Genomic DNA, 24,089 nt, shown 5'->3' with positions numbered 1-24,089 from the left:
TCACGCACATGATGATTATGTGGGAGCATGAAGGAACAGGTAACCGGGAAGCGCCATGGTGTCTACTTGTTTACATTCACCGGGGAGATTTGACTGTGTGAAGGTATGTCAACCGAAGGAATACTGCCCAGGAGTGATTGATCAGAAACCTGCGTGTCCTGTTCACCACATGTGGTCGCATATCTTGTAGACTGCCAGTGCGTCTTGGTGGAGCTGATGTTTTCACCGCAGGCTTTTTTTTCCCTCGCTATCTCTCTCTCTCCTTCTCTCGCTCTGATGAGGTTCACTGTTACGTCTCAGTCACGTGGCTCTCCTCAGTGAACGCTTTGCTTTCTGCGGCTCCTCAGCACAGCCAGCGGTGTTGAGGCTGCGATGTGAGACGCAACTCAGAGAGACTCGCTCATAGAGGCAAAGTTATGGCACGGTCATCCCCGGAGAAAAAGCTCCCGCAGCAATCTGCCAAAAAGTCCCTCACTGGTGATGCACTCATCCTTCTGGGACGAACAAACCCGGAGCGAGAAAGCTTCAAATTACGCGTCAAATTGAACTAATTGAATATTGGGGCAGAAGCGCGTCGAGGACTGAAGGAGATTTCAGGTATGGACTTATTTGCACATACAACCCAATTAATTGTTTTAAATACAAGTTGACCGAACAAAAACATTGTATTCACATTTAGACTAATGTGTGTTATACCAAACCTTCTCTGAGAAGTCAAGCACAAGTTACCATCCAAACAGTTTTCTTCTGCGACCCTGGAAAGTTATATTTGGTTTCAAAAGTTTTCACCCACGTCAGCGTGCATGTTTGACTGTTTATCGTACAGCTCAATCTCAAGATGTCCAATGACGCAATTTACCGCTCAAGGGGCCCGAATTGTCGCATCTGCTTGAACGACCCTTTTCTCGCCTCCCCAGCAGTGTTGAGTTGAGCGAGGGCCACAATGCAACAGGCCTGTGACGTTATCACGACCAGCTCACAGCTACACACGTGCCTCCGTGGACTAAGCCAAAGCTTTCAGCTAAACACCCTGCATGCATTTACTCACAATTCTTCAGTACCGACGTCTGCTTTTCCTCGCAACTCAATGCAGATGTAAGGCTGTGGTTATATAGTTGGAGGTGAATTTTGGTTTATATTGATTGACAAAATAGTCAGGCAGACAGTAAGAAATTAAGGAAATAACATAAGAGAAAGTTATTGAAAACAAATTTTCACAAACTGACTTTTTTAGCCAATCTTTTCCTCACTCTACTGTAATGCAGAGCCAAGACATGCAAACTTGCAAATTAGTAGTTCAGCTGACAAAGTAATCTACAGGAAATAATGGAGATAAAACTACTTTTACAGGGTACATTTGACTATCCCCCTTTTGTACACAATGCAGAATATGAATGTTTTTCAAATTTTTGAGTGCAATTTGAAACTAGTCTGGCAGCAGAATCTTTCTTTCCCCCTATTTGTATTTGTTTCCTGTTTTAATCTTTTCCAGATTAAAACAAACCAAAGAGCAAGAAGAGCCTGACTACTGTGATCAAATCAAATTCGTCCTCCCACAAAATCTATTAGATTAAAAGGTGTCACCTCATATCTCCATACTGCCACTCCATCCATCTGTTGAAGGCACGGCAGACTCTTGTTGAAGTTTGCAATTGTTGATCAAATGTCTGAACAGCTTGTGCAATTAGTCACTTAGTATGTCTCATAATAAGAAAGAAAATCACACTTAAAATCTGAACATATTGATAATTACAGGTGTTCCAGATAGATTGAAGTTCGACCATTATTTTGGTGGGAAATTTTCTTTGACAATCTTGAAAAAGTCTTTTGACAATGTAACGGCATGGCTCTAGAAATGGCAGTAATGATGTGCCGATAGATCCGTCATTTCGGTCTGAAATATCTCAACGGTTGGATAGATTGCCACTCGATTTTGCACAGAAATTTGTAGTTCCCAGAGAATGAGTTTTGAGGAATAGTGAAATATTATATCAACAAGATGGATTGGCACCAAATTGTACGAACCTTGTTGTGTAGATAGTGCTAGTTATGTATTTGCTTTCGGGTTTCAGAGATGTGAGCGTGCACATGCATTCATTTTCATCCATTTTTCCTCATGTTCTTGTATCTTATCATGGTCCACTCCTTGTTGCAGGCGTAAATCTAATCTTGATACAGCCATAGTTACAAGTGCCCTTCAACCAACCTGAGAATGACACTCGGACAATAGGACTCCTGAGTTTATTCTCCACCGCCAGAGGCTTCAGACATACTACCAAATCAGCATTAACAGGTAACTCAACCAGCCAGTTCAGAATAACTGTTATCGTGTGCTGCTGATGCTGTCGCTGCTCGGGTTAACAACTAATCACATAGAGGGTTCCCCCTATGTTACATTTAGTTACTTGGTTACTACAGGGTATCGAGGATGTGTTCTGAAGCATTACGTGTGTGTGTGTGTGTGTGTGTGTGTGTGTGTGTGTGTGTGTGCGTGCTTTTAAGCGTTCCTATATTATTGCATGATGGACATGTGCAACTTTATCATTCAGCGCAGCTGAAGGGTGAGTTGTAACTGAGCAGTACTCTGGACCAATAAATGAGTCTGCAGATGAAACTGAATAATGCTTCATGAGTAGTTAGGAGAGGCTTTTATCGATGTGTTAGGGTTTTGTTGTTGTGGCAGTTTTTGCAGGTAAGAAGCCTATTAAGGAGTGTGTCCTTGTCATTGCACTGGTAACTCCTGCTGGTGGTCGAGGCAGGGCTCCCGTGGGATCACCCAGTTCTTCTCATATAACACACAGTAGTTTTCTCTATAGTGAGCAGTAAACTTATGGATGATCATTATTTTGCATCTTCACTGACAGCAGTGACTTTAGCATCTATTAAATGCAACATATTGTATTGTGGGATTATATGCAGAAAGTCATGTACTTTTTTTACATTGCATTGTTTAACGCTCAGAATTCAAACAGTGAAAATTGAGGACAGTAGTGCACTATATGGTAAATGGGGATTGATTTGTGACAGACTGGCACTCCAATAAAGGAAAAAGCATTTTCCAAAATTGTTTAACAGTTCTTAAGGCTTCCCTTTGAGGCTTTAGTTTGTAAAAGGTTCCCTGTGTGGTTTTTGACCTCTAGTAGAGCCATGAAGCCGGTGTCTGCATGCTGCACACGGGTGAATATTTAACACATTGTCCTGTCAATAACTTCACACTATTCCACTGATCAACAGTTGGCAGTAACACGTCAAGATATGCAGTAACAAGTCAGGATATGCAGTAACACGTCAGGATATGCAGTAACACGTCAAGATATGCAGCAACACGTCAAGATATGCAGCAATGTGCCAGCGAGTTTATGAACATGGATGTCAACATTGCATGATTTAAAACACATGTGGTATGGAGGACATTTTCGCAACACATTTTTTAGAGCTCAAGGATACAAACAATGCATTTTGGTGAGTAACACAGAACTTTTGTTGACAAGCACTCCACAGGGCCCTTTTAAGACTTGTGTTTTTCAGTTTGCTCAGTCTCTATGCACCAACTTGCACTTGCAGATTAGCTTTCAAAAGGTGGAGATTAAAAGATTGGTTGTTGGGATGCTTTTTTAAAATTTAAAGCTCAGATGTCATGTAGGGACAGATTTAGGACATTATTCACCATTAACCTTACTAAAATCCTTTATTATACTAGAAGAAGAATATACAAGGAGTGTTATGATGTGGGGTGTTTCACGGACCCAAATGCAGACTCAGACAGCAAAGTTCTATTTCAAAACCAAGGTTAGTTTATTTCTCAGTCAAATGAAAAAACAGGAAATGGACAAAGTCAATAGGAGGAGTCTTCACGCCTCCGGCCGGTTCCAAGCCGGAAAGTGGCTAATCCTGGGGAGCGGCAGACGAAGCAGACAGGAAAACTGTCAACGTCAATACGGAGGTGCGTCCTCGCGCTCCGCTCGGATCTTAGCCGGGAAGTGGCCGGTCCGCGTCCGGGAGACTGGATCGTCTGTGTGACACCCGAGGCTCGACAGGAACGCCAAGACTAAACAGTTGATCTCCGAGGAACGAACTGGAAGGCTTCCTCGTACAGGTGAAAACCAGAGGCGCGACACTGTATGGCAGGCAGGTCGAAAAAACGAGAGGCAACGTTAGTTTCAGATCTTCAGAGAGTAACAAATTGACTACTCACGGGTCGGAATACCAGGTAGGTAAACGGACGGACTGACAACTGGGTTGAGAGTGACAGGAGTATTTATGTCAGCTGGAGGCGATCACCGGAGATGAGGCACAGCTGTGCCTATGGAGAGAGGCGCGGCAGTGGGCGGGACTCTTAGGACACTACTGAGGGAAACACAGCAGAGATTGACATAAATCCTCACAGTACCCCCCCCCCCCCCCCCCCCCCCCCCCTCAACGGGAGCCTCCCGGCGAACCGCCAGGCTTATCGGGGTGCAGGCGATGGTATGTGCGGAGTAGCTCTGGATCCATAATCCGGGAACCCAGCATCGTTCCTCCACACCATACCCCTCCTAATCCACGAGGTATTGGTAACCCCTACCTCGTCGGCGGACATCCAGGAGACGGTTGACCGTGTAAACCGGACCGCCTTCGATGAGTCGGGGGGGTGGAGGGGGTTCGGCCGGTGGGTTCAGAGGACTGGAGTGAACGGGCTTGAGCAGAGACACATGGAAAACAGGGTGGATCCTCATGGATTGCGGGAGCTTGAGCTTGACCGGGTTGATAACTGAGACAATGGGGAACGGGCCAATGAATCTGGGAGAGAGCTTCTTGGATTCAGTGCGTAGGGGTATGTCCTTGGTGGAAAGCCAGACCTGTTGGCCGGGAAGATAGGTGGGGCGGGTGTGCGGCGGCGATCAGCCTGACGCTTGTTTTGTTCGGAAGAACGGAGTAGGGCGGCACGAGTCTCTCTCCAGACTCTTCTGCATCGGCGCTGGTTGATTTGGACCGACGGGACGGAAATCTCGACCTCTTGGCTGGGTAGAAGGGGAGGTTGGTAGCCAATGGAGGCCTCGAAGGGGGAGAGACCTGATGCCGTGGAGGTATGGCTGTTGTGTGCATACTCTATCCAGGCCAAGTGACGACTCCAGGAAGATGGATTTGCTGCCGCTACACATCGGAGCATGGCTTCTAGCTCCTGGTTCAGCCTCTCGGTCTGCCCATTGGTCTGGGGGTGAAAGCCGGAGGAGAGGCTAGCAGTGGCACGAGGCTGCGGCAGAACGCCTTCCAAACTTGGGAGGAGAACTGAGGACCCCGATCAGAAGTGATATCAATAGGGATGCCGTGGAGTCTAAAGACATGTTGAACCAACAAGTCTGCGGTCTCGCGGGCCGACGGGAGCTTGGGAAGGGGAAGAAAGTGAGCCGCCTTGGAAAACCGGTCCACGATGGTCAGGATGACCGTGTTGCTCTCGGAGGGGGGAAATCCGGTGACAAAGTCCAATGCCTGTGGGGAACCGGCAGAGGTCGTAATAGTCCAACAGGGGGTCTGTGCGAGGCCTTGTTGCACGCACAGGTGGTACAGGCTAAGACGTAAGCTCGGGTGTCATTGTCCAAAGATGGCCACCAGAAGGAGCGCCGGAGCCAGTTGATCGTAAGTCTTATCCCAGGGTGGCCGGAGAGACGGGAGTCATGAGCCCATTGTAGGACGGAAAGGGGAACGAACAGGCGCCCTGGAGGACCACCTCCTGGGTCTGGCTGGGTCTGCTGAGCCTCCCGCACTGCAGACTCTATCGCCCAGGTGAGGACCCCTAGGACACAGGCGGGTGGAACAATTGTGTCTAGCGCTGGGTCAGCCCCGTCTGGGGAAAACTGACGAGAGAGGGCGTCGGGCTTGATGTTCTTACTCCCTGGGCAGAAGGCGATGGTGACAGGAAAACTGTCAACGTCAATACGGAGGCGCGTCCTCGCGCTCCGCTCGGATCTTAGCCGGGAAGTGGCCGGTCCGCGTCCGGCAGACTGGATCGTCTGTGTGACACCCGAGGCTCGACACAGGAACGCCAAGACTAAACAGTTGATCTCCGAGGAACGAACTGGAAGGCTTCCTCGTACAGGTGAAAACCCGAGGCTCGACACTGTACGGCAGGCAGGTCGAAAAAACGAGCGGCAACGTTAGTTTCAGATCTTCAGAGAGTAACAAATGGACTACTCACGGGTCAGAATACCAGGTAGGTAAACGGACGGACTGACAACTGGGTTGAGAGTGACAGGAGTATTTATGTCAGCTGGAGGCGATCACCGGAGATGAGGCACAGCTGTGCCTATGGAGAGAGGCGCGGCAGTGGGCGGGACTCTTAGGAGGACACTACTGAGGGAAACACAGCAGAGATCGACATAAATCCTCACAAGAAGAGAGCGTAGTAAAGCTGTGTTTATCACCAGTCCTTTGTAGCTTGCATCGAAATGTGTTATTCTCAGTTGTTTTGGTACATTTCCTCACATCAGAATAGAAATTCTCAAAACATTTCTGTTCAGTAGCCTTACCCCCTAAAATATCTAGTCATTAGACACATGCTAAATAGTTGAACCAGTTGTCATAATCTGTCAAGACATTTCTATTTGATTTATTTTGTACATTTGTCCTGAATGGATATATTGCTGATTTGAATTGAATCTTGACTTTCACGAATGAAGGAGAATTTATGAAGCGTGAGATCAACCAATGATCAAACAGTTATACAAAATAGCTTGAATGTTACATTTCTAATTATGTAATTCTTTCCTTTGTGCTATGCACTGCTGTAAAACAATATTGTCTTTTTCCTTTCTGTATCACAATGATATGGACTGTCAGCAAATTACAGTACAAACAGTAAAGGTGTCAATTTGATTCCTGTTCAATCTCTTGTAATCACTCTCCCACAAACAGTAACTTGTAACTTTGCATTGTTACAGAAAAACTGCAGCCTTTTAGACATTAATATTTACTTTTGAGACATAAACTAAGGACTTGGAGCAAGTTACAGGCAGGTAATCCCTTGTGTGGTTCTGTTTGTACGAATTATTTCAAGAGATGCACTTTTTTGCAAATGTTAAGGATGATTCGAGAAACGTACCAAGGAAAACTGTAATACCACACTACAAAGCTCTGATCTCCAATCCCCCATCGCTCAAACGCTCAGACCCCCGGCACATTCACAAACATGCACTCAAGCACACTCTGAGGAAAACCTGTGCACAGCACATGGGGGAAAAATACTTTCCTCGCAGTACACTGGCCCAATTCATTCCCCTTTTAATCCGCTCTGTGCTGTCTGCCTAATGTGGTCTCTGCTTCTTATGCATGTCTTAGTCGGACTGAGTTAGCGATGCAAGCTACAAAGGACTGGTGATAAACACAGCTTTACTACGGTCTCTCCTTCTAATCTGTTCAAGACCTCTTTGCTGTCCAGCATATGAGGCTCGGCAGTCATGTCACACTTTGATTTCTTCAGGTTTCATTGAGACTGTATGTCCTGGTTAAAGGTCAGTATTGGATCTGATGTACTTCAATCAGATTGATTTATGATACAGTTACAGCAGAATAGTAATAATGTATATTCTAACTTTGTATGAAAATAATACTACCTGTTGACTTTACTTGACCCTTCTGGGTTGCATTTATATCTTCACCCCCAGTGACAACCAGACAGTCTGTGACACCAGACATGTGCAGTGTGGTGATCATGCTGTGTAATAAAGTGGACATGTCATGTAGCCTGCCAGACTGCAGACCTTTCTCAAAGCATGGCTTCATGTCTGCAGGAATCGACTAACTGGGCTGGAAGTCCCGCCCAAAGCCAGTTGATTGACAGCTTTGCCCTTCATGGAATAGCAAAAGCAATAGGGAAACGAATGAGGAAAAATCAAGGGAAAATAAACAAACAACATATAAAAATGTCATACTCCAAAAAATATATATACAGTATATATAATAAATGAACAAATAAATGTGAAAATAAATTAAAATTCTTATAATATTTATATTTGATCTGTTTTCATATTTTTGCATTTATTTTTCTCTTTATACTTCCACATATTTTTATTTACTTGTTTATTCTTTTGTTTATTTGTATTCGTATTCCACTTTTTATAACTTACTTATATGTTCTTTTATTTATTCTTCTTATTTCCCCATTTGTTTCAGTTCCAAGAAAGGCTCAAAGTAAATCAATGTCACACGTTTCCTGTTGAGCTGCCAAGTTAAACTGCAGTACAGCTCGTTGCTATCGCATGGACAGTTCGTTCCTCATCCTAGTTAATTATCCCCCTGTTGACCTCCCTCTGCCAGGTGCCAGTAAAACATCAAACTGTATTATCTTCATCATCATTGCATTTACTTGCATTTAAATAACCTGGTTATTCTGATATCTGCTGTAACCTGACTCCTTAAAGGACAAGGAAAAGTCATTACTGTAGCTTCAAGCGCTTTTAGGATTAAATCCCAAATACAGCTATAAAATATTACAAAGTTCATCACCACCAAAGGAAACTTTAGCCCATCATACCGAGGTCGTGCTGACAAGAAGCTTCAAGATACACAAGATTGAATATTTGCACCGAATGTAAACACTGCTGAGACATTGAGTCCCACACAGCAGCTGCAACAAGAGAAAACGAGGTGGAAAATTAACCATGTTTCATTACACTGTAACTGACTTGTTTCACAGCTCAGTGACTTCACAAGTATTACTGTAATGTCCGCCATCCCCACAGGATCATAACAGATTCATATCTAACATCATCTGTCTTTTTGAATGGGTAAAACAGATTTGATTCGTATTTTGGTCCACAGTTATTGAAGTTATTGATGTTTTGTTTCCTTTTTTCTCTTCTAGTGAAACCAAGGCAGCCATGCACCTTTTCAGGAAGGATGCCATGGCCTCTAAGAAGGAGAAGGAAAAAGAGATCCATTATGAGGATCCTCCAGATGGAGGTTGGGGCTGGATGGTGGTGCTGCATTGCTTCCTGGTACAGTCACCTCAGTTGTTTATGATCTCTCATATCTCAAACATGCAAATATTCACCCCATTCATTTCGACCAACAAGCCTTTAGCTTTCCCAAACAATGTACTCAAATCCAGGTATGTTGTGTGGCAATGATGTCGTTTCTGACCTTTTTCAAAAAGTTCCAAATAGGATGGTGGCAGCAAAAAGACAAAAAATACTTCTCAATCCATAATTGTTGATTTAATAGTTTCCATATGTGAGTTTTACAAAGCACATTCTGTAACAAGAAGACAAATTAAGCCTGATGAAAATGTTTGTATTTACCTTACTTGCACTCTTTGTTTGCACTGATCTCATCTCCCTCCCATTATTGTGTGTGTGTGTGTGTGTGTGTGTGTGTGTGTGTGTGTGTGTGTGTGTGTGTGTGTGTGTGTGTGTGTGTGTGTGTGTGTGTGTGTGTGTGTGTGTTGGTATGTGCGTCCCTGCAGGTAAACGTCCTAGTGATGGGAACACTGAAGAGTTTTGGCATCTTCTTTGTGGCATTCCAAGATGAGTTTGGAGGCTCATCAGAAAGCATCAGCTGGATCGGTTCCATCATGTCCAGTCTGCGTCTGTCTGGAGGTTTGTGTCACAAGGAAGCCAACTCTGTCTGCGTCCCCTTCACAGCCCTGCATTGAGTCTGAATATAAAAACAATGATATTTTACTGTTTGAAGCTACTTTTCCTCCGCATATTTACACCTAGAAAAACATTCTACGTCTTTGTGCTTTTTCTCCAGCACCCCTTGCCTCTGTGGCCTGTGCCAAGCTAGGAACCAGGGTGACCTCCATCACAGGGGCGTTGCTCGTTAGTGGAGGTTTCCTCCTCAGTATTTTCGCCAACAGTGTGGTGTTCCTCTACGTCAGCATGGGAGTGATAGTTGGTGAGTAGAAATGTGTGGTGCACCAAAACGCCTCAACAATGAGCCCCAAACCTGCTGATGACTCTAAAACCACAAAGCCAACCCAGCGTATCCTCTGCATGAGGACAACTCTTGCTGTCTGTCTAGATTCATTGTTTCTCTTGTCTGCCCACATTCCTGTTGAAGACAGTGTCTGATAATGATAACCTTCCTTATTCTTCTTAGGAATTGGTTTTGCACTACTTTACCAAGCCTTCTCAGTCGTCACAGCGCTATACTTCCGAAGGAGGTTAGCAACAGCCTATGCGATTGGGCGTTCTGGGATGGGTTTGACCTTTGCCCTTGCTCCGTTCACTCAGTTGCTCCTGGACAAGTATGCTTGGCAAGGTATGCAGGAAAGAAATATCTGTTAATGACTGGTGCACACTGTATAATGTATGCGAGTATGTTTTCTGGTGTATTTCCTTTTTTTGTGTCGGTAGAAATAGAACATATCCAAGGTGACATTTTGGGTCCTGAGGTCTCTTTGTCCCCCACAGGTGCAATGCTGATTCTTGGCGGTCTCATGCTGAATCTGGTGGCCACTGGGATGCTTCTGCGACCAATCCATGTGAAGTTTCCTGTTTCAAACCCTACCTCTTCTCCTATTCAAAAGAGCCCTGCTGCATCCCTAAAGAGCTCTTCAGAGAAGGAATACACTAAGAGCTGCTTGAATGGCTCCTCTCACTTATCCAATGGCATCTCCAAAGCAGATGCATTGCCATCCCCTCCTTCTCTTCCTCCTTCTCTTCCTCACGGGGACACTGAGAACCTGGGGGGCCAATGTACTCAGGGACCCCAGGACCACTCAGTGAACCCTGAACTGACCAGACTGGTCCTCAATGGTGTGAATGCACACGAGCCTCACCATGACTTGGGTCAGTGTAAACCCACATCTCCAGACATCTCATTGGAGCTCAATGGCAGCATGAATGGGTCCACCACTGTTGGATTTCCCTCGCATGCCAGCACTCCGAATGAGGTGACCATCACAAAAACCAAAGTACTGGATTTCTCCCTGCTAAAGGACCCTTTCTTTTGTATCTACACTTGGTCCTTGGTCTTCAGCCAGCTGGCCTACTTCATCCCCTATTTCCACCTGTCCGCTCGAGCCAGAACCCTGGGCATCAATGCCATGGACGCTTCCTTCATCATCTCTGTGGCAGGTGAGGCACCCATTGGTCAACATGTTCTACTATGTTTTTATCGTCCAACTTCCTCGTCCAAGGAATAGTTTGACGTTTTGAGAAATAGAGCTTACGCTCTTCTTTTTTTTTACAAAAGTTGAGAAGATTGATACCAAACATTTGTCTGCAGAGTAAATATAGCTGCAGCCAGCTAGCATAGCTTAGCATAAAGAGTGAAAACAGGGGGAAACAGCTAGCTTGGCTCGGTCCAAAGGTAACAAAATCCTCCAACCAGGATCTCTAAAGCTCATTGATTTAAATGTTGGATCTCATCAACGTCAAATCTTCAGTGAACACGTTATGGCTTGCGGAACCTAGCGGATTTCCCAAAATCTGAACTGTTTTGCTTATTATGCAAATTATCTCATCATCAGATTTGATTGATTTTGACAATTAAACTATGATGATTGTTCCTATAAATTGAGTTTGAGATCAAACACAACTTCACCTTTTTACGTATAGAAGCATTGTCATGCTTTTCTATTACGATGTACTTTAAGTGTTTTAAAGTTGAAATTGGTGGATTTTATCAATTAAACTATTCTCATCACAAAATGTGTTGCAGAAAATGTTCCTCTTCTGGGTTAAACGCCAGTCTGCATTGACTGTGTCTGCAATGTGGATGCTCTTTCGAAATCTTACAGACTCCTGATTGAATAGACGGTGGATTGCTGCCTTTTGTCTTTGAATGTGGCTTCCAGCAGGGATTTCACAGTGACTTTGAAAAGGGAGATCCAGGTTTCTTTAGGACTGGCTGGGTGTTAGTAAGCGATGCAAAAAAAGTCCTCAGTCAACTTTTAGGCATTCATTATTTGTGAGCTCCTCAGACTCTGCAGTCTTATGGAATGAATGTGCTTACATAAAAGCTGAACTTTGGTCCACTGGCCAGGGTGGGTGGGTTCAGCAGTATGCCATTGATGAGGCCACTCTATTATTTAAAGAAAGCAGCATTAACATGTTGACCACCGCCCACATGTGCATGTAATTCTTGACGATTGCTTCATCAGGCTTTGTGAATAATTGAAATACTCCAGACGGTGTCGTGCGTTTACGAGTTAGAGGCCTCTGTTTTGTAATCTATCCATTGGTAATCAGTCCTCAACTAACAGAGATTGTATAACATTTTAATAATCGTTTAGGGCTTTGTATTGCCTTCATTCTGCAGCTGGAGAATGACAGGAAAGGGGGAGAAAGAGGGGTTGACACGCAGCAAGGGGCTGCAAGTCTCTCTACAGGGTGAGCTAAAGGCCGCTCCAGATACCTTTGATGAAAGGTGCTTAAGAATAATTACAGTTAAATGGTCAACACGGTCAATTATCACTTCTTTAGTGCTGTAAAAAAGGGCGATGATGTGTACTATTGTCATAGTAACACAAAAAGTTCCTACATGTGTGAAATTAAATGAAATTGTTTGAATGATTCATCAATGCCTCGGCTTTTGGGGTAAGTGGTTTAAGTTACCTAAGGACCGCTTCGGTGTCCCAAAAAGCAAAGTAATTGTAACGTATGGTATGCAGATGGCCTGTTAATATGCAGTGTTTTCTTTTGTCAACATTGGTGCAGCTGGATATAACCACTGCTGGAGGATTAAGCCAAAACTAAGATCAGCTTCAGGTTACTTTTATTTATACCCGTAGGTAGACTTGGTTTGCAAATGAGAGAGAGGCATCCATCTCGACAGACAGTACAAACAGCACAGACAACAAGACAAACATGATGAAAGTACACAAGGCTACAAATCAGTCAATCAACAAGTAAAATAAATAAGTACACACACGTTTCTATAGCATCTGTGCGCTATGATTTGATTTGTTCACCTGCGTGATGGCTGCTGGAACAAAGCTGTTTTTATCCCGCTTTCTTCTGCACCGTGGGACCATATACCTTCGTTTAGAAGGAAGAAGCTGAAATTCCCTGTGCAAAGGGTGGGAGTCGTCCTTTAAAGGATTAAAGGATTAAGATGGGTGTCAAACAACACTGCTGTATAAAATTAGACGAGATTCACTAAAATTAACTGACAAATAGGCATTATGGGCCCTAAACCAGTCTCTACATTGTTTCTATGGCAAAAACCAGAGGACATAGAGAGTTCCCTGATGGTCTACTCTATGGGGTCACTTCTGAGCTTCACGCCAGCGATCAGTGCCGGCGAGCAGCAAGACTGACCGATTCTTTTGATTCAGACACGTTTGTTCAGTCACATTCTCTGGCCATGTGCACCGAAAGAGAGACAGAGCTAGAGAGACGGGGTGCCACCCACGCCACAAAGCCACCATCCCAGTGTCCCGCTGTCCCTCTTTCCCCGAACTAGCGCTTGTCATAGAATCCCATCGACTCAGCTGAGGGAGGGAGGCCACTGTCGTCCGGGTCAGTCTGTTCGTCAACGCTCAGCCACCAACACTGGAGCCAACTGGAGTTGCTAAGCAACACCTAACTGAGTAAAGTTGTTGGCGTGGTGACAAGAGGGGCTCCCAATTTAGTTTGAGTCCAGTCCTGAAGTGGCTTATACGTTGCAGAGGAGCACTGAGGCTGAATACGTAGAAAAGAGGAGGCAAGACAAGCCAACTTCCACCTCAGAGAAGCTGGGAAAACCAACACGTCTTGTATAACCGCTTTGCTTTAATCTAGTGACAAAATATCCCTCCTTGAAGCAAAGGGATGCCTTGCAACCTCCCCTCCCTCCTCGGTTAACGCCCAGAAGCATGCATAGAGTATACACCTTCTCTACCTGTCAGCTTTACGGCGAGAAGTAACAATGTCCCTGATGCGTTTGGCTTAAGGTGCTACTTGGAGAGGCCAAATTAAAACTGCAGTGGAGTTTGAACAAGAACAGCTGCAGGCCTGAACCAACCTGCTGAGGCTAAAACACACAAACAAACTCACAACTTGTCTGTGTGCAAGCAGGGACACCCCGGGACACTGTGTTGGGTCACTAGAGGAGGACACATAAACACAGCACAGCTGCCTCATGTCATCTTTCTAACCTCGGGGGAGAGAAATGCTCTCGAGTTATGTAAGGGAAGTGTTCTCTGACGAGGCTTTATCTTTATTGTGAATAAAGATAAATCTGCATATATGCAAACTCATCCATATTCAGCTGAACTGTCATCTGTTTCAAACTGTCAGTGGCTGCAGCCTGTGCAGTAGTGGTGCAGAGGCTGAGCAAAGGATGGGTAACTGTGATCTGCATAGAACCAGTTTGTTTTATTGATCAATGGCTCAGCGCCGCCTGCTTGTAGCTATTCCTGCGGCGGTCAATACGCCACTGCAGTTTCCGCACTGCCTATCGCTTTCCAGTTGACCTCAGCAGAGAACAGCACATATCTGCCCAGTCATCATACCCGACTGGAGCAAACAAACAATCAATCGGATGCTACGGAGTGCATAATGAGTAGTTTGCCTGGGTGTTGCAAGTGTAATACCGATGTTAGCAAAGGATATGTTGCCACCCACTGCTTGTGGAAACATTCTCGTTTGAGAGGACAGGAACAACCGGGACTCCAAATAGATTTGTCTAGATGTCCCGTTTGTTATTCATGCAGACCTGTGTAGCTTAGCTGCAGCGCCTCATTCTTCCCTCATATTCTGTGTCTGCCGCACCCTCACGCGCACGCACGCATGCACACCTCCTCCTCACAGCGTTGTTTTCGACATTAACTGTATGATTTTAAAGGAATGCTCACAAGTCCCTGCATGTAACATTTGATAGCTGCCCGCATTAATTAAACTAGCTGCACTTGAACTTTGCAGTACACTTCATTTCATGGTAATCCATTCAATAGTTTTCCAGATATTTCACTGAAACACAGAAATGTATACCTGATTATGGCACGAGTGGAAAGATCATGGATCACCGAAGTTATCAGGATTCATTATCTGGGAACCACGAATGTCTTTACAAAATGACACGGCAATGCATCCAACAGTTGTAATATTTCAGCCTGGACCAAACTATCTGCATAGAAGGATACCATTGAGATTTGTGTTTTTTCAAATTTTTAACATTTGGGTGAACTGACTGCTTTATGCATCTATCGTTTAAAAAGTCTCTGAACATTTGCGTTGCAGTAGTAGATTATTCCTCGTGCTTAATAATCAGTCTGCTTTATTCAGTTAATCACTCTGGTCCTGGACATCTGTGGCTGTTGATTGGATCTGTTTTCTAAATGTTGAATGTGAAGCTTTGTGAGAAGACATTTTTGTCTAAAAGTGAAGAGAGCAGTGATGCTCTGTTTTTTTGGATTCCATCACCAAAGAGCAGCTTATACCTGAATATTTTATTGTATGCTTTCCCCAGTCTGCCTCTCTTTTCTCACTGCTTCCTTGAAGAAACAGTGAGGAATATCTTACTTTACTTTATTTAACCAGGATAATCAGTACATACTTTTAAAAACTAACAATAAGACAATCCAAGCCTAAGGAAAAAAAGGGAAGCTGACAGTTTATACTGAAGTCTCCTTTTCACTTATTTGTTCCCCTTTTGCTCTCACCCCCAAGACTTACAGTTTTACTTTGACATGTCTAAGCCTCCCGTTTTGCCTTTGTTGCAGGTATCACAGAGACCATCGCCCAGCTGGCTTCGGGCTGGGTGACGGACAAGAACCTGTTCCATAAATACCATTTCCACAAGGCCTACCTGATCCTCTGTGGCCTGGTCAACCTGCTCTCCCCACTGGCAACCTCTTACATCCTGCTGATGTTTTACGCGATCTTCTTTGCCATCTTCTGTGGAGGATACATGGCTCTGCTGCTGCCCGTTCTTGTAAGGAGACCACCCTATTTGAACACGCATGCTATGCATTTGTACTCTTGATGCTTTACTAAACAGGTCCCGACAGTTTTTGATATGTAATTAACTTGGAAGAATTTAAATATGGGCTTACAGAATATCAATGGATGGATAATGAATGAACAAGGGCTCGGTTTTAAAGGCCAAGCACAACGATGAGGGCTAAATGGAAGTTCTTAGGCGTCTCTAAGTGCAGAAGCTGGGTGATGTGTACCAGACAGATGGGCAAAGCAAATTTCCTCCGTGAGGCTGTACTTAGTCACAGTGGTGCTTTGAGCCACACTAACATCAGCATGGTAATATGGTTACAATGACAATGCTGATACTAAGCAGGTGTTTACCATGTTCACTAACTTATTAACATGCTAACATTTGCCATTTAGCACTAAACACAAAGTAAAGCCGAGGCTGATGGGAATAGTTTTGGAAGTATTTGGTCAAAAACCAAAGTGTTGGATATGTACAAACTTTGACAGATGATGGCGCTAGAGGAAACGCTGTGTTGATCCCCACAGTTATTACAATTAAGCCTGAAAATGTGTGCCAGTCTTTCAAGTAGAGATATTCCATGAAGCAAGGCAAGGCAAAGTGATTCTGAACACATTTCAAATGAAAACTGTCCCTTAGAAAATCAATAAAGGTTTGTGAAAACAATTAAATAATAAGTGCTACAGTGTGCTCTCTCTCAATACCATTTGACTTTTCACAGAATCCCGCCAGCGCCAGTCTCACCATATTATCAGTGTGTAGTTAATTTACCAAGCAAGACCCCTACAAGTAATCACACTCTCTGATCTGTTTGAATCACAATAACTATTTGTGTGTTGAGACTTTTGCATTATCAATTGTGGCTTCATTCCATCATTGTGTCAAACACTGAGATAGAAAAGTATCCTTGACGCAGACTGTTTCCAACTGCCTTAATGGGAGGAACAACATATTAAGTCAGCGAGTATCCAGTATCATCAGGTCATATCACACCTGAGAACAAAAACGTGAGGACGAATGTGGTGTGAGTTCACTTGGCGATAGTGTGGTTTCAAAGGGCCACGTGTGTGATCAGTTTTATTTTCCTGAATGTGAAGGGAAGAACCAGTCTCCTCTGCTTGTTGATTTCTATAACTGATTTTCCTGACAAAGTTTTACCCAGGATGAGTTTGAAATGTATGTCGGGTGTTTACATCTCCTGAAACATGCACCTTGTTTGACTTTGCAAGTGTTGTTATGTCACATGACCTTTTACTGGTATTTTGCTGACAGACTTGTGCATTCAAGTGTAAACAAAAACATGCCCCACCCCACTTAAACCTGTTGCGCCTCCCATATGAATTGACATCTGGTTGGATCGCTGCTTCATCGTCAAGCTGCTGTCATCTCGTGTGCCAGAACGAGAAGCTTCCAAATGCTCTGATTTTATGCGTGTTTTTGACAATTTATTACAAGTCAAATGTAGACTCCTACCGTTTCCCCAAGCTTACCATACTTTTTAGTTTTTATGTTGTTTGTCCTCTTCTGTAGGCAGGTATTTGTTTTCATCCTTATCATGCAGTATCAACTTGCAGATATGTTTTGACAGGTCTATATGTTTGCTATCATGTTCAAACCATTCATCCATTTAAGATTGTCGTATTCTTTGGAAAATGCCTGTTACAATATGGTAATATGAAGGAAATGTGATGTGCATAGTGTTGAAATGCATGCAAAACACTTTTCTTTCAATTTTAAAAAGCCATTAAGAAAGAATATGACCCAATAAGAACCGTGGGTTGAATTTGTTGTTCTGCTCTGCAGGTTGATCTCGTGGGGGCAGAGAAACTCAACAACTCCATGGGCTTCTCCATGTTCTTTGTCGGCCTAGGTTGCCTGACAGGACCTCCTTTGGCAGGTGAGTGGATCACGTCACACATAGTCAGACATGTGCTAACCCACCTTTCTACACTTTTAACAACTCCACCCTGCATGTGTAGCCATGATGTTACTGTCCTGTGTGTGTGTGTGTGTGTGTGTAGTCATCATCGAGGGTGAAAACTGAAACACACAGGAGAAAAACAGCCTGTAGATAGTGCAGCCCTTAATGCCGACTGGGACTTTGGGGTTGCTTTGACAAAATGCATACAGGGGTTACTGGGTCAAATGTCATCTTGCCTAGAAGGCTTTGAGTCACTCTGTTTAACTAATGGCAGATTGTCTTTGTTAGTCTTAGAGGGCCGTTGCTAATCTGGAATCAGTTTGTTGTGAGAGTTTCTTTTACAACAGGTTGTAGCAGATTCATGAACTACGCCTTCTCTCAGTCAGCCTAAAAACTGTGTGTGCGAGTGAAACCAGTTTTCATCTTCAATACATAGAATGCTGAAACTTGCTTCGAGCTTGCACAACATATTCACCCACATTTTATCTGGAAAGAATAACTCTTCGTGCCCTTAGGTAACGTTTGGCTCCAGTTAAACCGCGGGGTTCCCTTGAACCTATAGACATGGACCCTGTAAACTAATTTGGGCAGTCCCTTCAAAGGAGCATATGTATTTCGGGGTTGAAATGTGACGAATGACCCCGTTTAGGGTTGTATGGAAATAGCATGTGGCTCTGTTTACCATCCTTGCTGTTCAAGTAAGAAACGTACATGAGAAAAGCTATAGTCCTTGCGTGTGACAACATTGTTGTCATGTTCCAGTTCTTCCGGATCGACAACTGTTCATGAAAGCTGCTTATTATCTGTTTTGGTGATACTTTTCTGTCAAGTGAAAGGTCAATGTGACTCATGTAAACAAGACAAATACAAGCACAGAAACTTACGTGTCACCTGCAGTATAGTTTACACCCAAGTCACACGTGCTAGAAATGTGAGCTCTCACCATGCTGTAATCTAGACGTATGAAGAATGTAGAACTGTGTGTCAAATTAGAAACATAAAGGGTTCACTTTAAAAACAAATGTATGTTTCCATTTTGGAAAGAAATACTATCGGAAATGAATTGTGTAACATTTGACAAACATATGTGTCCTCAAGTTATGTGTCTTTGTAATTTTTGGTACTATGACGTTTTTTATGACATTTATTGCCTTTTTAATTGAATTTTAAATGACATTTTTATGGTATTTCATACGATACATATTTTTTGATGTACCACACTAACATCTCTATTATTTTTCATTTATTGTGACGATCTTTTTTTAGTCCCTTTTGTCACATAAAATATCACTTCATATAAAGTGTTTAAAGGGAGCCTCTAGAGTCGAGTTTCACTTTGTTTAGCTCCTGCTAAACTGTCCTTACCCCACATGTATTGTATTATTATTCCATTACAAACTCAGTTGCAAATCTGACTTGCATACAAAGAAAATTGCACTGGCTCCGATAGAAATGTACAAATCTTTATTGATAATTGCTCAAAATGTCATAGGGTATTTCAAAAAAACATTGTTCTAGTATTTATACACAAAGATGTAAGAAATACAACTATGGTTGTTTTATTTGCATGCAACGGGATTTTATCCCAACTCATGTTGTGCCGTTTCCATTGAAAGTCCATGTGTGCCTGTGAATCAATATTGATGAAAAATGTCTTTTGAAAAATAAGACACAGCATGAAATCCCCACATCAACACTTTCAACAGGCTTCCTCAGTTTTAATGAAGTTATGTTATATGAATGAAACGTGCTGTGTATTACTCAACAGACAGACAGGCTCTTAAAGTGTTCCTGTTTTTGTGTTTTGCAGGCTTCTTGTACGACTACACTCAGACTTACGACTGCTCTTTCTACCTGGCTGGGCTCTGCTACCTGCTCTCCTCTCTCTCTCTGTTCCTGGAGCCGCTGGCTCAGCGCTGGAAGAACAGGAACGAAGTGACCCGGACCAAGAGAGCAGAAAGTAGCTGTAAGACCAACGGCTGCTTCACCCCCGACCGCCTGCAGAACGGCGCTGTGTAGGAATGAATCCCAGGGAAGGCCTTCGATCTTGAACCAGCATGCTCACAACTTGCCATGGGCCTGCATACCTTGGACCTTGGACTCCAGCTTAAAGTTGTGACCAAGTGACCCTTTAATTTCAGTCGGAGCGAATCATGGGCCGAGGAAACCACAGCAACATTTCTAAGAGCATGCAGTTCTCGGGACGATGGCGAATTGATGAATATGTTGAACTTTTAAAGAGCCAAACTTTTAGCGTTCTGCTAAATATTTTACTTCCGATTCGTGTTCCAATCAGAGGCACATGCATCCAAACTGAAACATACATCATCCAGCATATTTTAATACTACCTGCTTTGCAACCGTAACTTGTTAAAACACAATCTAAATCTGTTTTCCAATGCAACAACAACGCTGCATTCACTTTGCACCATCTTTTTATTGCAGATACTATTGCTGGAAACGAAGCTATGCAGTTGAGCTTGAATGTGTGATGGCATTAATGGAAGCACATATCAATGAAGGAATACTTCTCACTCGATTTCTGTGGAAGCTTTTTCCTGTGTCTGTAAACCTGTACTCACTGGTATGCACTTTGGGCCAACTTGTGATTATGCTGCATGACATTTCCTCTGACCTTTTTAAATGCCAGATAGTTAAGATACTGAACAACCACTTAAAGTGAAATTTTGGCGCCTTTCATGTGGATGTCCAATCAGGTAAATGTAGACAATTCAAGCAACGCATTCCTCAGTGACACCTATATAGAAAAAGGAAACTGGTTTCTGCAGCTGACGGACCAGCTGTGCCTATATGTACCATTGCATGTGAGCTTCTGACACCGGAGGGTCCCTGCTAGCCATATCCTCTTGCAGGTCAAATGTAGCCGCTGCCTTTCTTCGGCTGTATACTCTGGCTCGAATAATATGGCTGGATATCAGTCAGCCAAATTACTGCTAAATGTGTCCTCGTCCAAAACAGCCACTGCACTCATGTTTTGGAAATGTAGCTGGTTTACAATACAAGTAAATAGAACAAGTAAGTTGTGTTTTTGAGCAGCATCTAGACGAGAGCATGCCTTGAACTACGGCACTGAACGCAGAAAGAGCAACACATATTGCAGCTGCAAAATCAGCTGTCTGGGTCAATTTAGCACACACCGAGGAATGTGTTGCGTCAAAGGACTACATTTACCATCAACACTGGTTGGACTTCAAAATAAAAGGTAGCAAAATCCCCCTCTAATTGCAGCCCGCCTCCATAACACAATGTGCAACCTGCTCTTCAAAGCCAAAAAGCAGCAACTACTTCATTCTAATAATCTCCTGCCCCAACTGGATTATTGTAGGCACAGGGGTAGATTGTATGGCATGTGCTATAGCATTTAGAGACATTACCATATTACAATCTTTATTGTTATGCTGGCTGCTTCAACTAGTTCAGCATACTTAGACATTTAAACTTCAAAATGTTGATCTCATTTAGGACACTTGTCCTTCTGTTCAGATGTTTTGATATCTTTCCCCCATATATTATAATGGACAGAATATTCAAAGTTTAAACATTTCATTTTTCTCTTTAACCCCTTCATACTCATTCATACCTTCATCTAACACTGTTTGTGCTTAATAACATTGGTTCAGTTGTTTCATACCTCATGGTTTTTCTGGAATTGCAGTTGATGTTAAAAACTTATTTTCAGAACTTTTCAGGAATTGTGTGTGTGTGTGTGTGTGTATTATATGTGCTGCTAACACTTCAACTAACATCTCAGCCTCTAGCAACGCTTACAAGTCAACTAACAGTTCAAAGTATTTCAGGCCTAAACTTCAACTTCTTTCATCACGTTCTAACACATTGTGACCTGTTTGCAAGCGAGCACACCAGCTCACTTGCACATCATTTTAACTGTTAACTGCAAAGATACCAGGCCCTGAAAGAAGAAGCCTGTTTGGTCGAGATTTTTAAGTATGAATATAAGTTTAAATATATTGATCACAGTTCGGACTGCTGATGAGCTCCGATGAATAGCAGGGTTTTCTGTGTCATTGTGTGTGATTACGAGTAATTTTGTCCACCTTGAATGTCTGTTAACCTCTGACTCACTGTGTTACAAAGATGTTTTGCTGTTGCCCATTTAAACTGGACTGGTAGTTTTCCAGCCTTTACAGTGCCTGCAGGCAGCCAATTAATGGCAATGCAATTTGAAATGATATTGTGTTTATGTTTGGGGAGTATGATGGTTGTTCAATCTTTTTTCTAATGTAATGGAGGGTTTTTGTGTTTTCAGTGAATATTGTTGTTCACCACCGTTTGCCTTACAAGGTACTGTATTGTATCTTTACTAACCTTCCTGTGATGTCAGCCAAAGACACATTAGAAACCTACCTACAACTTGAAGCTTATTACTCGTAAAAACATAGTTTGGCCTGTCTATATGAGTGAAACCACGATGATCACCCATCATTCTGTCGTTTCAAAGTCTTAACCGAGGGCGGACCAGAATCCAGTCACGGACATGTGTTTTGTTACGCTGCCCTCTTGTGGTAAGGGAAAGCCTCTACACAAAGAATGCTGCCTCAATTAGTACCAAATTATTCCCCCTCATTCCACTTTCACAACACTGAGCAAGGCTCTTTGTATTGTTTCAGTAACGACAGTCACGCACAAAAGCTCTTTTTGGCTCACGAGTTTCATTCACCACCAGTTTGCTTTTGTGATTGAGGGCCACTGAATATTTTGTACCATAATAAATCTCTTATGAAATGTTTGATGCTTTAAGTAGATCTTGGTTTGGGATTGTTTTACTTGTTAGTGATCTAGATATTTTAAAGAATTGTATGTTTGAGCAATATCTTGAAATCATTTTCATGTCCTTCTGGAAATGAGGGACACTTAAACACCACTGATAATGAACTGGGTTCTGTGTGATTTTATGTTTGTGTTGCAGCCAATGCATTTATGGGTAAAGCACTGTTTTGTCACTCCGGCTCTTGGACTTTTGAACTGGTAGTTTAGAAAACATGCTTAATCAATCGTAGATATCCAAGTTCTTCCCTCGAGTTCCTTTTTTAAGCCTTGTAACAGTGTGCAGTCAGCTGAAATAAACTGGCATGCGACTCAAGTCTGCTCTTGTTTGATTGGGATAATAAATGAACTGATACCACGCCAACGTCTATCTCTCTGGAGAAAAACACTCACAAGTTGCGACATCTTTTACATGTTTTATTGACACATTTTGGAGACACACCGACGGCATTAAACAACATGATTTCGACTATTATTACATTCATTTCCACCGTGGGTTTAAAAGTAGACCCAACAAATGCTTGTAATTATTTCACATGGTAAAAAAAAGGGTTCAACATGTTATTTATCCTTCAGATTGTTAATGTACTGTTAATCAAAGCAAACAGGTTACTTACAGTAGATGCCATCTAGTGTGTGGATTGGAGGCCTGGAAACAAACTGATGCATCAACTGCTCCACTGTATAGGAAACATAACAACACGGTTTAATCTTGACAGCAGTTTACAGTGTAAAGGATTTGAAGATGATTGATTGTGCTGGTTATTGACATAATATTCAAGTGAATGCTTTATACCTCAATGAACAACATACATAAATCAAGTGTGAAATCGTATTTGACACATTTGTGGCTTTTATAGATTGTTTGTTTTGTAGTAAATCAGTTCTTTCTAACAGAATTACACGAGCAAATATTATCACATGAGATTTGTGGAACTGAGATATGAATGTTGAATGCCATATTGTACACCATGTTGAGATGTCTTACTTACACCAACACTACATTACAAAGGATTATAGGGAACAACTCTGATCTGGAAATCTGGTGACACATTGACCAGACTCAGAATAACTTTTCTCCAGTTGTTGGTCAATAGATTTCACAAAGTAGCCTTTAAAACTGGTGAAACTTGAGAATTCCTTGTGTTAAGAGGGTGTAAGAGGGCCTATTTTGTTAACACGGTGTTTGAAGACAAAAGCTAATACCTCATTTTTGAACAAAACAAACAAGCATCATATTGCTGCTCGATATATATCGATTTGTGAATATCTACTTGCATACCTCTCTGGTTCTGGTTTGACACACATACAGCTGCTCATACAGCCCCGACATACTGGGAGTAAAGAGAAAGCATACTGGCACCAGTGAACCGCCAGCTGTCAGGTTAAACAGTCAAGTATTGGCCACAGATTGATTTTGTTTCACAAGCTACATGTTGATTGCTAACTGATGGGACGTGATGGATTTAAAAGGTCATGGACTTTAAATCTCACATTCATATTCTCC

At 42.9% G+C, this 24,089-nt stretch overlaps 1 protein-coding gene across 1 annotated transcript; it reads left to right on the top strand.

Annotated features, from left to right (window-relative positions):
* The first annotated feature begins 373 nt into the window (after positions 1-373).
* slc16a4 (solute carrier family 16 member 4) lies at positions 374-22,942 on the top strand. Its single transcript, XM_079273267.1, has 10 exons — positions 374-597; positions 2,156-2,293; positions 8,840-8,972; positions 9,440-9,572; positions 9,730-9,873; positions 10,078-10,239; positions 10,392-11,057; positions 15,629-15,840; positions 17,659-17,752; positions 19,587-22,942. The coding sequence occupies exons 3-10, from the start codon at positions 8,856-8,858 to the stop codon at positions 19,793-19,795; spliced, it is 1,737 nt and encodes a 578-aa protein (XP_079129393.1). The 5' UTR covers positions 374-597; positions 2,156-2,293; positions 8,840-8,855; the 3' UTR covers positions 19,796-22,942.
* The last annotated feature ends 1,147 nt before the right edge of the window (positions 22,943-24,089 follow it).

This window comes from Melanostigma gelatinosum (genome assembly GCF_949748355.1).
Source record: "Melanostigma gelatinosum genome assembly, chromosome: 8".
Classification (NCBI taxonomy): Eukaryota; Metazoa; Chordata; class Actinopteri; order Perciformes; family Zoarcidae; genus Melanostigma; species Melanostigma gelatinosum.
Note: the sequence above shows the minus strand (reverse complement) of the source record. Positions and strands in the feature narration are given on the sequence as shown.